Source organism: Oxyura jamaicensis, chromosome 2 (genome assembly GCF_011077185.1).
Source record: "Oxyura jamaicensis isolate SHBP4307 breed ruddy duck chromosome 2, BPBGC_Ojam_1.0, whole genome shotgun sequence".
NCBI classification, from domain to species: domain Eukaryota; kingdom Metazoa; phylum Chordata; class Aves; order Anseriformes; family Anatidae; genus Oxyura; species Oxyura jamaicensis.
Window position 1 is genome coordinate 95,088,287 of NC_048894.1, and position 17,566 is coordinate 95,105,852.

A 17,566-nucleotide genomic window follows, 5' to 3' on the forward strand; every position below is an offset into this window, starting at 1 on the left:
TTAGGATATTTTATGTTTTGTGCTATTTTGGTTTGGGAGACCCATTCCTTACTTCTTCTTTTGAAATTAAATTATTTTATTTAAGATACAGCTAGCAGAGAATTACTGCAAAGCTGCCCTTTGTTTAAATGATAATAGCTTTCTCAGAAACCTCTGCTGAAATATCAGCAAGTCTCTGATTATCAGGTGGATTGCAACTTTCATCCAGGAGGAACTGGACTGTAACTTATTTCATAAGCTCTCACTGAATTATAGCTATTAATTATCTCTAACAAACTTTGAACCACTGATCCAACCATGAGGAATGCTTACCCCCAAACTGAGCACTGATGCCAAGCAATTTTCTGTCTCATGTTTTGTGGTTTTGTATATTAGAATTAGCATATTCGAAGAACATACTCCTATTAATCAATATTTACACACTTTGAGTACAGAACAAAAAGGGCAGTATTTTTTTTTTTGTAAATCTAGAAACTCAAAGACAAGGGATATAAGTGACTGCACCTGTGTCAAAGCTCACAAAGCTGATTTGCACAGTCTGTGGATCTGACCCTTACAACAGCACAAACACAGTGCAGACCTACTATTGGCTGTGAGAGAATGTGGGACAAAAACTAGCGTAGAAGTAGATTCCAAGCAGGATTTAACATGTTTTACAGACAGCAGTTACCTCATCCTGTATATTTAGAGCTGTAAAGAGTGAAAATATCAATGCACTTTATTGCTCTCATATTCTATCATCACGTGATGAAATATGTGTTTGAAGATACACTCTTTTCTACTTGTGCTCTTGCAGAATAAGTGCTTCTTTGTTTTTGTTCTTGCAGATTTTGTGGCAATACTATAGCCCAAGTTAGAAATACAAAAAATATCTTCTATCGTGACTGTAAACTACAGTGGTAGACCAAGGGCTAATTTCATAACTGGGGTAATACTGACAAAGACAGGAATGTTACACGTGAAAAATATCTCTGCTGCTACATGTTCATGCAAGTGATATGTGATCACAGAAACCAGAATAGTAAAACAATGGGCGGAGCAGTCTCCTGGAGGTCCTGTAAATTAATCAAGGAGTCCGATTTCTCATTCCCTGTGAACCAAAATCTCTGTGAATTTTGATTAAAAAAGTGACGTTGGATTCTGTCTTTCAGGGTTTTTTTTTAGCCTGATAAATCCTCAAAACCAATTGCTAATGCTTTGTGCCCCTGTGAAATCAAAGTCATTTTCAAAGGGATTGCTGAGTTCAATCACCCTCTTCAGAAGTCAGTGTTTATTCTGATCAGAGGTTGAAATTTCATCAAAAGAGCAAGGATACAGCAATCAGACTTATTCAATCTTTCCTTCTCAACAAAAAGTGGAAAAGGGAGGAAACAAAGATACACTGTTTTGACTAGCACAATATCCTTTGTAGAACAAAGACTACTGGGAGCTTAAAAGGTTAAAGGTTGCCATGAGCAATTTTGACAGATTTTGGCAGACAGAAGAAAGTAGAGATGTTCTTTCTAAACTTGTGAAAACATGAAGGAGAAATACATGTTTGCTTTCTTGGACTTCATCCTATTCACATAAAAGTCATTTGTAAAAGGTGCATCTTTATCAGCACAAATGCCCTTGCATCTGCTTTCATTACCTTCAGAGATTCAAACCTTTAAAGTTTTGTTTTATGAGCATGGAATCTTCTCAGCCTCTTACCAGCACATTATCAGTAACAGAAATTCATTTTTTTTTTCCTATTCAATCCTGTCTATTTAATTTTAATAGAAATTACCCATAAAGGCATTTATCAACTTAACAGCAATGAGACAGAAACCCATAACATTCACTTCTATTTCAATTTTAACTAACTTCAACACCTGCAGCTGTATTAGAGGGAAAAGGAAGTTGCAATCCTCCCATGAATGTGACCACTTCAGTATACACACACTGGGTCATGGAAAAATGTTTGCAACCAGGAGCTACCCTGCACCTTACTCCATCAAACCATGACAACATCCACCTCTCCCTGTCCTCAGAACAGAATAATGTCCTAAGTATAACTCATAAAATGAGACTATACAGACTTTTTATTAATTAATTCTTTCTACTCATGTCTTCTCTTCTGCAGGCTAAAGGGTCCCAGCTGTCTCAGCCTTTCCTCCCATGAAAGATGCTCCAGTCCCTCTATCATCTTCACGGCACTGTGATGGACTCACTCTAGTAAGTCTGTATCTTGCCCAACAGGACCAGGACACATGAATGTGAGGCTTCTTCTAAGTGTCTGAACCTCTACTTCATCTTCCTGCTTAGCAAATGTTTAATAGACACCCACTACAACAGTATCCATATTGGTCTGCCTGCTAATTCCACCTGTACACTCATGGATCTGGAAAATGATTTTTTTTTTTTCTGATAAAAACTCTATTTAATATTTCAAAATATTTTACCTCAGGTGTATCAATCACTGGCAATTGTTCTATGTACTGGAGATAGTCTTCAACTGTTTTCCCTTTTGGAATAATATAATCTTTGTAGAAACAAAATTTGTCACTAAACATATGCTCTCCAAACCATACTCTTGCAAATGTATTCAGCAGTGCTTTGTCAAGGTCATCAGTTACGCGGCCACCGTACTGTACTTCCCCAAGCATATAGCGAACGCAGCTCCAGTTCACTCCACGTTTAATGTCCATGTCATCCAAATGATTCTGAACAAATTGCACACTGGCTGTGAAGTCTGCCTGATTAAATTCATAAGGAATATTCCAGCCCAGTGGACCAAACTTTCTTCTTTCCTGTAAGAGGGGCAGAATTAAAGGTAAGAGGCTGATAGTAACTTTTGGAGAAAAGATTGAGTGCAGAAAAATACATGACATATGCTGGGCTGTATTCCACCGACTTAAAAAAAAAAAAAATGATTTTTCACTTAATGCATACAAGGCCAAATGCTTGATGAATTATCTAGTACTTAAATATTTCTTCATTTATCATCACCAGTAGATAGAGATGAGCAAAAAAAGAGGAATATAAACATTTTCTCAGAGAAAATACCCTCTTTTTTAAGGGCAGTGAATCTGTGAGTCTAGAACTGTAGTTTTTTAATTTCAGAAATGAAGGTGCTATTTTAGGAAAGGATGTTCAAAATCCGTCAGCCATGACTATTTTTTGTGGTTCTTTTACAGACATTCATGCCACTGAAGCCCCTGCAGGTGTAGGCAAAAAAAAAAATTGCTTCTTACTGAAGCATTTACAGATGCAGCTAGCAGTATGTGGATGTTAGGGCAGTATCTGATATTCTTAATTACCACCAAAAAGGCAAGCACACCACAGGCTGCCACTTGGACCACAGTGGATCAGGGCATGGATGCCGTAGAATTAAATTAACTAGGTAACAAATATAAACTAAGGATGCTGAAAAATCTGTCCAGAGAACAATGAAAAGTTGTGGTTAATCCATCAAGCACTTCCTTTAATAGAACTCCTGAACAGCAAGACCCAGAACCATCTTCCACCTTCATTTCCTCCTGTAGGTTTCAGTGAAAAAAGGATTTATATTTACCCCGTCACCTCTTCTCATTGTGAAAACAGTAGTTTCAAGACTAGGGTTTTCCTCTCCAAGCTGTAAATTTCTTTAATGTGCTTTTATGGTTTAAAGTATTAGTACAGACTGGTTAGTTGAATTACAGATCACACAGTCAGTCATGCCCAAAGAATTTGACATAAGAGTAATCTAACTGTTAATTGGTTGACTGTTCTTTTTGACTCTGAAATACCATCCCTGTTGGAGGGACAAGAACAACATGTGCAGACAGGAGCAATAACAGAGGTGTGTTTTCTTTCTTATTCTGTTTATATTAATTTGCCAATACAGGCTTTACATATAGACATGTTTTTCATTACTAACATATTAATTAACAAATGAAATATGGCTTTGTGACAGAAGAATAAGAAACAATTTGAAACCTGAACAGTTGTGTGAAGAAATGCTACAGCATATAGCAGTGGTTTCCACTGTGGCATGTTGCTCACTTCTAGGTGATCCTGAGTAATGGCAGAGTATGTTCGTTTTAAGCTAGCTTTCACACCTAGAAAATAAGTATAGAAATGTTATATATGAGAAAAAAATGTATGGAATTGATAACTCCAACTTCAGTTAAGCAGGATTACGCCTCCAGTTTACAGTATTATCTTATATATAGCTATATATAGCTTCAAATAATCCCTCTGAATCAATTATCTATTCAGCTGGTCATACCAGGCAAAGTTCAACTACATTTTGTTTCATGTAGAAGATGACAGACTGGAGATTATATTAAATTCTGGAATCCAGAAGGAATTGCACTTAAGTAACCACATTCCAAATGTCAGCAGTAACAACTGAAATATAAACATAACTATTCAACCACTGACAGACACCTAACATGTCAAATGAAACTGCACATCCAATAGTCTGTATTTCAATATTTACATACAGAATGAAATTTGGTTCTACCAAAGATAATTTATTTAGATTTCATTCCTACAGCAATCTCAAAATTCTGTATGCAGCTTCTTAAACTGGCACCAAGTAGATGAGGTAAGATCCTAAATTCATGGTGGAAATATTAATATTTGGGGAGGTTTGTTGGCGAACTGAAGCTTCATATCACAGGAAAAGATTCAGACAGATGTTACTGACACAATTTCAGCTTCCACAGAATATGTAAATAGCACATACTTTCTGGCAGTGCTACTGAGGCATAGTCTCTCCTTGGCCAGACAACACCAAGCAGGAGTTACTTACACCAGGTTTGTCTTATGAAACCTTCCACCTAATAGGCTTAACACAAGACTAAGAAGATAGACTTCAAGTGCAGTAAATAGAATGGCCAAGTCACTGTACTTCTTGTGATACAGGAAAAGAATTTTTGTTTCTTTCCTATTTCACAAAGATCTTACAGAACAATATTCAAGCAAACACATTTTCAACATATTATTAGAATAAAGCTCCAAAATCAAGAGTAATTCATCAGACAAATAATCTTACTGCATCGTGCTACCAGTGTAGCAGGACAGTATCAGAACACTAAAACTGTTTATATTTGATCTTGACTTAAATTTTGCCCGAGGCATATTTCTGTTATTAAGAGAAAGTTGTAAATAAACTATAGTATGGATTAGAACACTGCTTCTCGGCATTATAGGGTGTTGTCATTTGATAGATCTGATTTATGATTTGAATGATAAGGAGGGATCACAGTGCAACTAAAAATATGCTGAGCACTGAATAAAAAAGGGTGGAGGAGAACAGAAAGAGGTAAGAAATTTTTATCAGGACACTGACTGCTCTTGAAGGTGAAGTATATACACTGAAAGAGTGTCTACTACAGCAATCAAACACTGTAGAAATCTTACTAAACTGCAAAGGAGGATGAATACTGAAATTAAGAGTTTTAAATGACTGAGGGATTATATTTGACCTTGGATACAAATTCTCAGCTCCTACAGACTTCATTAACTGAAATCAGTGGTAAAACACATATATAAATGAAGAGCAAGTTAATGTGTTACACAGTCAAAAATGAGAGAGTTAAAAGACAGAGTGTCAGACTTAAGGATTTCTTTCTGCCAGAGTCCAAAATACAAATACAGCCTTCCCTCAACATACACAATGAGCAGACATAAGGCAGTGTAGTAAAGTTTCTTCTATAAATACATAAGTGACATCTGCATGTAGCAACATAATTTGGGTAAGAGAGTGGAAGTCAACAGCAAGACAGCAATATGTTAGAGACTACTTAGAAAAGCTGGATGCTTTCATATCACACAGAATCCCACCAAGCAGGTGAGGCAGGAAGGGGCCTCCAGTGGTCACCTTCCCCAGCACCCCTTCTCAAAGCTGGACCAACTACAGCTGATTACTCAGCACCTTATCTAGGTGGGTTTTGAAGACGGAGCCTCTAAAACTCTCAGAACAAGCTGTTCCAGTATTCGACCACCCTCACACTGGGTTAACTATTTTTCTAATGCTGGACTGGTATTTCCTGGCTTTCCACTTAAGTTCACCTTTCCTTCTTTCACTTGGTACCAATGTCTTGCAGTTTTCTTTACTCCTTCCCATCATGCATTTATATGCAATGATAAGATGCCTCCTGACCCTTCTCTCCTCAAGGTTAAACAATCATAACTCCCTCAGCCTTTTCTTGTCTGCTTCAATCCCTTCAGTATTTTTGTGGCCCCTCACTGCCCTTGTTCCAGTATGTCCATGTCTTTCTTGTTCCGGGAAGGCCAAACCTGAAGAGACCACTTCGGGTATTCTCTCAGCATGGGTTGAGTAGGTAAGTATCACCTCCCTCAGCCTTCCAGAAATGATCTCCCTAATGCAGCCCAGGGTGCTGCAGGCCATCTTTGCTCCAAGGGCATATTGCTGGCCCATGTTCCACTTGATGTCCATCAGGAGCTCCAGACCCTTTTATGCAAAGATGCTTTTAGCAGCTGGTCAGCCCCATTGTGTGCAGTTGTATGGATTTCTTTCTCCCCAGGCGGAGTACTTGGCATTTCTCTGTGTTGAGTTCAGCAGATTCCTGTCAGCCCATTTCTCCAGCCTGTCAAGCTCCCACTGAACAACAACATGACCATCTGGTGTATCAACCCCTTCTTCCCACTTTGTCTCATCTATAAACTTGCTGAGGGTGCACTCTCTCCCATTGTCCAGGTTATTAATTAAAACTATAAACATTTTATTTTAAGCATTTATAAAAATAAAAATAAAATTTACATAGAAAATTTTAATCATTTAAACAATTTTAAACATTGCTGACCCTAGTATTGATCCCTAGGGTACATCACTAGTGACTGCTCTCCAGCTGGATTTGTGCAGCTGACCAAAACCTTTGGAGCTTGGCATTTCATACAGTAATCAGTCTACGTCATTGTCCACTTATATAAGCCCTACTTCATTAGTGTGTCTATAAGGATGTTATGGGAAGCCGTGTCAAAAGCCCTTTTCAAGTCAAGATAAAAAACACCATTTGCAGTCCCTCTTCCATTAAACCAATCACCTCATCATAGAATGCCAGCAGGTTGCCTACTAGGTTCAAAGATTAGTAAGTAATCAATGGCTTATAGTTTTCTGGCAGCCAGAAAAAGAGGAAAAGTACACCAGGAACATATATTGTTCAGTATGTTCATCAGTTTCTTGAATAACGAGATAAAGGGCAACCTCAACAAATTTGCAGACAATACTGAATTAGAAAGAGTGGCTGACATACCAAATGGCAGAGCAGCAGTCCAGAGGAATCTGGATAGAGTTGAAGACTTGACCAATAGAACCTGTATGAAGTTCAGCAAGAACTGTGGCAGACTAACTCCATGCATATGCAGAAGCTGGGATCTTACTGGCTGAGTCCTAGTGGTAAGCACCTCAGGGTTATTGCAGATGCCAGGATGACTACAAGACAAAATAGCACTCTCCTAGCCAATAAGACAAACCAGATAGCAGGCAGCCTTAGAAGGAGCATAGCCAGCAGATTAAAGGAAGTCCTTATGACTTTTTCCTTAGCACTGGTCAGGCTTCCCCTCAAACACAATGTCCACTTTTGGCATACAAAAGAAATGGGAGAAGCCTATAAATGTGGTGGGGTGCTAAAAGTGTATGACCTACAAAAATAGGTATGCAAAAAACAGCTTAAACTGTGAAAACTGAAAAGCAGCAGATAACTATGTGTACATATGTGGGACAGTGACAGTTCAAAACTGAAATTTTGAACTTGAAAGCACAAACCTTTTACTTGGCAGCTGCAACTGGTACAGGCTACAAAAATTGGCTGAGCCAGAATGATGTAAGTCAGAATTACCACTGTTCCCACATTGTGCTTCTGTACACAGACTATCAAGTTTACGAAAACTGAGGGCTTAACGGTGCAGAAAAGCACAAGAAGAACATCCTAGCTGAAGAAAACATCACAGAAGTGGGGCAAGGTCCTGGAGATGGAGGAGACATATGAAGAAAAACATCAGAGGATGCCCAGGGACCTTGGCCAGTAATGTTCAAGACTGGTAGCTGCATGCAGCTACACAGCGTGAAACCAACAAGTCTTCCTGATGACTTTCTCTCTGACCTTCCTGGACCAGCTGTGATATCTGTGAGGGTAAGGAAAGTCAAGACCAAATTAATGCAATGTTGTGTGGTTGGGAGCATGACAGAGTGAGTGTTTCAAATAATCACATTGCCTAAAAGCCCTAATTTCACTGGTTCTTACGGAAACCCCAGTATCCAGATCTACCATGGTTTATTATTTACTGTCTTGCAGTGACAGAGGCTAAGGGGTGATTCAGTAGCTACTCAAAAATACTTGAAGGACAGTAACAAAGATGCTGGGATCAGACTCTTCTCAGCAGTGCCAGATGACATAACAAGAATCAATAGCCACAGCTACATACTGCAGCTAGGAAGGTTGAGGTTGGATGTTCCGAAGAGTCCTTCCATTTCCTTACCCGGTAGAGCATAGGATCAGTTCTTCTCTGCATTCTTGGGTGGAGTCAACAAGATGTCAAGAAAAGAGTGATGGCATGCACTAAGCTTAAGAAAGGACCTCTGACATGGTCCACAAGATCTACCCAAACAACAAAATCACTATCAATTTCTTTTACAAAACAAATCCATTTTCTCCTCCAAAGGGTCATGCTTTATACATTGCAAGAGTGATTAACATATTGCTGTATTTAGCTAACGAAACAACAGAGAATAAAGACTAAAACACTGCACGGATAACAGTGATACAGAGGAAAAATAAAATCAAGCTCCTCTCCCCCCCTCCCAACGTAAACTCCCCCAAAAAAGCATGTTTTCCTACCTTGAGGTGGTTCATTAGTAAATTTGATAGATGACTGTAAAAGATTAATAGGAAACTCTGGGTGAGCCTCTGTAGTGATCCAGGTCCTGAAGCCTTCACTCATAGTTTCTGTTGTGGTGATGGTGTCCATTAATTCACTAAGAAACTCTAAACCAAGGTGGCAGTTCTGTAGAAGAAGCCATCCTCCATCTTGCATGCACTGATTTAACAGGCGCCTTGCATGGACTTCTTGACCCTGACCCATTGAAATGGCACGACAGGGAATGTTCTGTAAAGAAAAAAAAAAAAAAAATGAAAACTTTATTTTGTTTTGTTTTGTTTTAATGCATTTCTTTAGAATGGTTAGCCACACAATTTACTGCTTCTGTAAGCCAGTATGTCGTGACACTGCGTCACAAAGAAAATCTCTCATATCAGTGGAAATTGATTATACTAGAGTATAATTATACTCTAATAAGCAAAAGAGCACAACTGTCCAAGTGCAGACATTCAGAAAAACAGAAGATGAAAAATGTCCTCAAAAAGGGATCTGAAAGAGACAAACTGATCAGGTTGCTATCAGGACCATACCAGTCCACGTGCAGGCAAAACTTCCTCTCACTTATAGTTCTTACTGCTCTTCTTAAATAAGCAGTCTCCCGGCTTAGGTTGGCTGCCTGACTCCCAACATGGAAAAAACAGAATTGTCAAGCCCAGTTGAGTATATTAGTCCATATATACTGTAGGTACAGATGAAGCTCTGGGCAAAGAACTGATGAAAAGACTGAGTTTCATGGACAGTTTCCTACTGCAGACCTAGAGCTGACTATCTATTACGCTGTGAGCCATGAGCTGCATAAAGACCTATCAATCTGAGCATATCTTCAACTAGCTAAAAGCTGCAAAAGTCAACCTTAAGTTTTTCTGCTAGGAGCTCTGTCACTGTGAAACCAAAAAGAAGGAAGAAAGTCAGACAGTCCTAAACAGTGCGGATGAGGCTGTGAGAGAGAAAGCTTAACCATATGAACACAAGCTGGCAGGTCACTTGACCTTACAGGCAGAGAACAGGCCCTGACCTGATTTTATTTAATAGCATAAATGCAGCTACTGCATATGATCCTCCACATCCTGGCAAAAGATTTAAGAAGAAGAAAACACCAAAGATCAGAAAAGCTATATCCTGCTCTCAGATCAGTGAAAACTGAAAATGCAGCTAAAAGAAGAAAAGCTAAATAACCTGAAAGAAGCAAAGCTCAATAAGCTGTGAAGTTGGCCATGTGCTGAAGGAATAAAAACTTTATTTGTTCTAAGGAGAAGTATCTGAGTACAGCTAGCACTTCTCTAAGTAAGACAATACAACTACCCCTGCAGATTGCATAGATACTCAGCTCATTCAGTGTTCCCTAACAAAGCATATGCTCATAACTTGCTCTTCTCAACAATGTTACCTCTCAAATGTACAATCAGTAAAGGTTGTAGAAACATCAAGAGAAGGAGAAAATATTTCTTTCATTATGGATTGTCCTCATTTTACTCCTTTTGAAATAATTGTATCAAAATGTCTGCCTACAGAATATTTCTGTAAATAGTGAGACCAAAATATGTGTCATTTTAATGCACCATGCATATGAAAATACTATAATTTTAATCACCTCAGTTTCCCTGACTGTTCTGCTGAAGTTCCCTAAAATAAAAAACAAAATTTATAATACTTAAAGTATATGCTTTTTTATGATGTTATAATGTTAGATAAGATTAGTTTCATTTTAATTCAGAGGTTTGAATTCAAGTTGGGGGCAGAAATTCATAGGGGGCAGACATCCAACTAGTTTTAAGGTAGTTTGCCTGCTTTATAAAGAAGTCTATATAGCTCAGTAGTCACAGATACTGTTTCCATTTCTTTGAGGGGAAGACATCTGAACAATAAAATGATAGAGTGAAAAATATATTCTTGCCATGAATTTGAACATTGCCAACTGTAAATGATTGATTTATATTGCTAATATCATATTTAGGGGTGTCATCAGTAAGCCATGCATGAATAAACCAGGTAATCTCTTTGGTACCTTTGCAGCCTGACTTCTTGTTGTTCTACACATTCTTCCTTAAAACATGAAAGTATTTTAAAGCTACTCACTGCAATACACTTTTGGAATGACAGCAAAACCTGATGTTTTTTTGACAGTCAACTGCAGAGCATCTTCTATCTTTGAGGACTTTCCTAAACTAACTAAGGTCTAGCTTAAGATTTGGCAGAATGGGAGAGATTTTTCCCTCAGTTGCAAGAGTCACTCTAAGTGACTGGCTGACATCAAGTGACTCTGTTAGGAAGTTAGCATCCCTTGTCTGCTTGTATGGCCAGTGGGATAGAAATACTCAGCTCCTGGATGCAAGTCAGAGTTACAGCTCAATCATATACTCTGAAATGCTTTCAGAGGAGCCACTCTTTCTCTTCATTGATTGCAGAAACTAATTCCTATTGGAGACAATGTAAGGAACTACTTAGGAGTCCATTTATGTTGATGGGCCAAACAGGTGAGAGAAAACACCATCATAAAGCTGACACTCAAATTTGTATTCATAATATAAGCCATGAAAGAAAATGGGAATCCAATTTGAACCAGCTAATGCATTTACATGGACTCGATGATACCTTTGATTTTGCAAGACGTTCTATATTTTCAGTGGGATCAGACCCCACTGATAAAAAACATGTCAAAGGCGTTCGACGGTCACTTTCTGTCCACATTGCTTCCATCTCAAGAATAAATCCTTCTGCATATTTCACGCCCAGGGATTCTGCAACGTAGTGTCGAGCCTAAAAACAAACAACAACAACAACAAAAACAAACAAACAAATAAAAAAGTTACAATATATATATATATCAATCTCTCTCTCTCTCTCTCTCTATATATATATATACTTTTTATTTACCAATAATCTTTGATGTGGAATTTACCAATATCTACACACTGGATGACAACTTTTTAAATGTTTATTTTAAACTTTAATAAAAGAAAATTACAGTCCTACAGATTGCAACTATTGAAATTCTCAGGTAGCAAATTTCAAAGAAACAAAAGAACTCTGTTCACACAGCAGCCATTCTGTGAACATTGTTGTTTGAGTATGCTAAATGTTTTTTAAAAAGAATTACAGAAATCCATGAAAAATAGATCCACTGTTGGCTCTGAGGACAACCAAAATGTTGCTCTTAAATTACTGATTGCTAAAGCTTGGTAGAATGCCAAGTGAGAGAGCTGCTTTATAGCAGCCCCATTCTTAGCTCTTCCATGAACGTGTTGTTGGCACTGGCTCTACAGCAGAGCAGACTAGACAGATCTTTCAACAGAATCAACTGAGTCTTCCATAGATTTGCTGGAAATGCAAACAGAATTCTCCCACTTGGTGGCTACCCAATCCAAGTCCTACACTGAGTACCTGTTTCTACAGAACATAAACACAGCTCAGACTTTATCCTTAAAGGTCTCAGCCTTCCTTACGCCTCCATTTTCCTCTTTGCATGGACATTTTGTAAAAGGATATCTAAGTTATGCTGGTGTATAAAAGACTTTTCTGAGAGCCATGATTCTCCAATTGTGTGAACTACTAGCACAGATTCTGAGGAGTGCATTACAGAGAGAAACACCCAAGATCAAAGGGGACTTGGGAAGATGTCAGCTCAATAAATAAATAAATAAATAAATAATACATCAATCAATACACTTTCCACTATTAAGCGTGACTTCTGCCCTAGTTAAGAGAGGTAAAACCTTATAATGTTTAGGGAAAGTAGGAAGAAATAAAGAAAATAATAACAAAAAGGATCTCCTTTTTCCTCAACAATTAAAACAATTACATTTTTTGAAATTACTGTTCAGAGACATTCTGTCTCAAAGATGGTTGTTGCAAGGCAATATAAGTATTGATGGATAAGCAGCAGCAGCTTTATTATTTTGGTCTGTTTAAATTGTGGTAAGTGGAGTTCCCATACTTCTTTCCTTTGTCAGCTACAGAACAGAAAAGGAAGAAGGATGGATCCTCCATGGATCTTGTTAAAGAAGAGGTTGCTAAAAAAAAAGGTGTCCCCTAAATACAGCATGGATACTATCATAATGTCTAATGTGTAAAGTTGAGATATGGAAGAAAATCAGAGGTACTACTTTTCAGTGCAGCTGAAGATTGAAAAAAAAAAATGAAAATAAGATATACTGATAGGTTTGAACATCTCATAAACCTGTACAGAAAAGAAAATTGAAATATCTCATCCTATTGAGAAACTGCTATTCCATTACAGTTTCTCTTACCGTATCTGCCATGAGACAGTCTTAATTATTATTTCCTCACCATGGAGCTACAGGTAAGTAAACAGTTCAGCTATTTTATGGCACCTGTCATCAACGTGAGCTGTTCTCTTTCCACTTCTTGTGTGAAGAAATAGGGATGCGGATGCATCTTTTAATTCTCTGGACAAATGTAATTGCTTCACAAGTTTCATGGCTCCACTTAAGAAATGTCACACAAAAAGACTGGCATTCTTACAGATCAAGTACAATGTTTTGTTACAACTAAATAAATTAAATATTTATTTCATGTATATTAGAAGGACCTCAAAAATCTTTCTCATTTTCAAAATACTTCATTCTGCAACAGATATTATGATAACAAAGTCAGAGGACAGAAGTTTAGAACTAGTAGTTCTGCGGGAGACACCATATAGCATAAACACTGTATGAAAGCTTATCTTACTTGGGCAACAGTGTGATCAGGGCACCAGCTACGGACAAGGAGTAGTTTACGGAATTGATCCAGTAAGGTGTCATACCCATCAGGAATAACAGCTTTTTCAGGTGCTTCTGCATCGAACCAAGCTTTCCAAGCCTTCTCATTCCTAACAACTTGCACCAGAAGCTGACTAAAAGGGCCCAAGCTAGACAACTGCACAAGGTTGAGCCATGTCACATCAAGGATCCACTTTTTTGGTTTTGGTTCCACGGAATTCAGATCCAAACTGGCACCTCCTGCAAAGCAAAAAAGCATCGTATAGGGAAAAAAAAAAAAAAAAAAAAAAAAAAGGATAAAACAGAAAAAATAACAAGTAATCAAAAATATATATTTTTGTTATTTAGGGAGTAAAAATCTTTGCAAACCAAGACATTGAGATCTAGAATTTGCATAAAGGAATTGTTTAACAAAGATGGATTGGGGTCATAAATGATGAATGGTCTCAGTGACTCCCAAGGTTGATATCCCAGTATTTTTTGAGCTTCTTTTTATCCATCTGTACAGTTGGAGTAATACTTTCCTAGCTAAAAGATTACTCAAACCCAAGTATTCAGACCAGATGTAGAAAGGACCGATTGTTAGCTCAGTCTCCCTTCATCTAGACTACAGAACAAGAAAGTACACCATGCACCCATTTCCAGAACTGTGTAACTTCAACAACCTCTTAGCTCACACACCACTCCAGCATCGTGCCCATTTACACCTCCTAGGCAGCCAAACCACAGCTGAATATTAAAAATGGTGTTCGCAAAACAAGCTGATATATTTGGATGGCAAGTACCCTGTTGAATTTATATTGGTATGTGATTGTGCTTGTCTTGGAGACAGTGAAGTCCACCTCCACCAGAACTTTATAAACTTTACCAAAACTTGTCTTTGTCATTGTGTCGTAGCAGTGACATGCAGTCAAAGCATAATGTAGAGAAGCTGACACATAATATTGTTTTACAATATGTAACAAATTTCCACTTTTTTATGCTGACACTTTAACGTACAGAGTTTTAATGCATTCATGTGCCTGCTCACCAGCAATAAAAAGAGATTTTTCAGACTGTCTCCAAGCTCGCAGATGAAGGTATGTAGGAACTCAAAAAGAGGTACACAGGAGAAAATTACCCAGTCTCTTACAAAGTAATGTTTTTTTCTGTTATCCAATGCAAAACAGTTAAGTAACCTTATAACTGGTCTTAGCATCATTTTGACAATGAATAATCTATACTGTTCATTTTGTCAAATTTATATTGTAAACCTCTGTTGTGCAATATACATGCGTTCATTCACCAGTTAAAAAGCTGGATACAATATATTAGTATTGTAAGCAGGGCAAAATCTGAATTAGGCAGTTCACTGACATATGGAAATAGAGCAGATTTTAAAGAGAAATTACCTTTGATCAGTGTCTCAAACTCATTGTGTGAAATTTTCTTGGCCTGCAAGTCAATCTTCAGTGCCAGAAGCAATGTAAACAGAAATCTATGATTTTCATACAGCCCTCGAACTGTATACTTGAAGACTTCATAGGTGAGATGCTCAATTACATACAGTACCCTTTTTGCTGTGATCTGAGATTTCTGAGATCTTTCCACTGATAGATCAAAAATGCCAAGGAATTGCCGTAAGGATGTTTGGTACATGACATTAACCAAGCTCATTTCCACAATTAGGAAATAAAGGATGCTACCACGACCAGCAACAGGCCGATACTCTTCACGTGCAGTGTTGATTTTCACCTCTGTCTCCGCTGCTACGCTTAATTTTTCACTGACCTTAAAATTAATTGAAAATACCATGCAGATTAAGTCACGTCACTTTTGATTTATACTGCACAAGCAAAAGTAAAAGGACTTGATTAAGATAACTTTTGTATTTTTAGTCAAGCTTTGCTTCATTCAATGTTTTAACAGAGGCATTGTGTCTGGAATATGCAACATATCCAGGTAATAGTTTAATTCTGCAATATTTTTCTACTGTTTCTACCATTTATTTGTTAAGAAGTCAGATGCTACACAGCAACTCTAAATGGAAAAAACAAAACCAAAAAAAGGATCTTTCTATGGATAAACTTTACACTTACAAAATAAATCTGCACTGTACTCAATATTTACCTCTTCTGCTGTTGTTTTAGTGATTCTTAGGACTTCTATCAGAGACTCATCTTCAACTAAAGAGCCCTCTGTACTGGTTAGACGAAAGAGTAGATTATCTTCAAGCTCCTGCATTTTCCTCTTGTTAGATGTCACTTCCTCCATCAGTTTGACTCTTTCTGCCTCCAGTTCCTGTATTCAGAAAATCAGAAATGTTCATTAGAATATTTAAGATTAATTCAAAGAAAGATGCCTTAATAGACACAGAAAACAGGATTTCATGCATGATAGATTGGTGGGGCAGGGGAGGGTCTGCTTTTTCTGTAACATATAACATTTCTGTATTTTAAAGTCATTTACGTCTACTACATTTGTTTGACTGATGCAGCAGTCTGAGTAGTGGAAAAGCATCAAAATTAGCCCCAAAAAGCTTCCTCATAGTAAGATGAATAAAGCACTGAAACTAGTTTCCAATTGGAAATGATGAGTCATATTACATTAAGTACTTAAAATTAAATCAGACAAAGGACTGAAAAATGCATTCTATGGACCGATTTTACATTTTTAGGGAAATTGACTGGATGACCTTTTTCTTTTCTAACTTCTATTATCCTGTGACTTTGTAAGATATACTCCCCTATTGCTTAGAAAATAGGAAATACTACAACAATTATTATCTATGTGATGTGGAATTTTTATTCTATTTCTACAAGACAGGCAATGGCAAGTGAACAATGACAGACAAGTCAACACAATGCCAAGTGAAATGAAGCATTTATATTGCACAGTCCAACACAGCTCAGAGACACCCTTGCTGGGTACCTTTATTTAATCAATTGAGTCAACCTTTCTGTAAGGAAAAGGCAGTTAATAATAGTCTACCTACACCTATGGCTTCAGTTTATTTTCATTCTTGACAATGTGCCAAGTTCGATAAAAAGAAGAGGTACACAGTTATAGAGTACAGGAGAGGCTCTTATATTTCAAAGGAGGAGTGACAAATTTATTCACTCTCACAAACTTCTTATTTGGAAACTTCATAATATATTCTAGGGCTATATTATGTACCTCTGTGGAAGCTACAAATAAACATGTCCTAAAAGAGGAGAATGATTTAAGCCTCAGTCATTCAGATTCAGTTTCTGCATTTTCTCCTCTTTCATTAACAGAAACAAGATTAGAACATGCATTTAAGTACATACTTAAATTCTATTTATGGACAAGTTTATCTTAAGCACAGATACCCCACCCATTCTATTTGTAAGCCTTTAAAGTCTGTCTTTCAGAAAATATGCAAATATATCAGGTGACAGGCTTTTTGTTATTTATGGAATAAAACATTTTTAAAGCTGAGAATAATAAATACTTCTTTGATCATATATGCCATTGATGACTACAACAGTCTCTAAGAAAGCCTTGATTCCTTTAATCTATTACTTTAGCTCAGTGATCAGAAATTTGTCTTCTTGTTTGTAACAGAGAACTTGTTTTTCAGATTCTCTGTTAATGCTCTGTCTTGTCTATGAACTAAATTTCTCAGAGGTCCATCAGCTTTGGCTATCTGTGGCAGGACATTTTTCTGTTGCTGAGACAGAAGAGACAGAACAACCGTGATTTCTTCATATCTGCTAAATGAATAGGTTAGTAAATGAGGATCACCAGCAACCATGTCCCTGTGCAGCAACCAGTGCTAATACTAAACAAGTATTGCCCTTGCAGTTTCCTTCAGCTGATACATAGCACACCCAGTGCTAGTCATCCAGAATATTTTTCAGAAGAATATTTTTTTTTCCCAAAATGCAATCTAGGTGTTACTACATACATTCAATAAGAATTCTGTACTAGATTTGTCTTGGAAAAACAATAACAAACAACGACAACAAAATTCACAGAGGGTCTCTGTGTGG

The 17,566-nt window shown here is 37.4% G+C and overlaps 1 protein-coding gene across 5 annotated transcripts in view; it reads right to left on the reverse strand.

Annotated features, from left to right (window-relative positions):
- The window catches only part of LOC118161925 (dynein heavy chain 5, axonemal-like), a 147,846-nt gene that overhangs the window by 23,058 nt on the left and 107,222 nt on the right, over positions 1 to 17,566 (reverse strand). For all 5 annotated transcript variants that reach the window (XM_035317702.1, XM_035317703.1, XM_035317700.1 and 2 more), the window contains 7 exons: positions 15,681 to 15,851; positions 14,963 to 15,341; positions 13,540 to 13,811; positions 11,443 to 11,607; positions 8,811 to 9,078; positions 3,940 to 4,061; positions 2,424 to 2,771 (listed from right to left, as the gene is read on the reverse strand). In XM_035317702.1, coding sequence (XP_035173593.1) covers positions 2,424 to 2,771; positions 3,940 to 4,061; positions 8,811 to 9,078; positions 11,443 to 11,607; positions 13,540 to 13,811; positions 14,963 to 15,341; positions 15,681 to 15,851 — 1,725 coding nt within the window. The remainder of the gene's footprint in view (positions 1 to 2,423; positions 2,772 to 3,939; positions 4,062 to 8,810; positions 9,079 to 11,442; positions 11,608 to 13,539; positions 13,812 to 14,962; positions 15,342 to 15,680; positions 15,852 to 17,566) is intronic.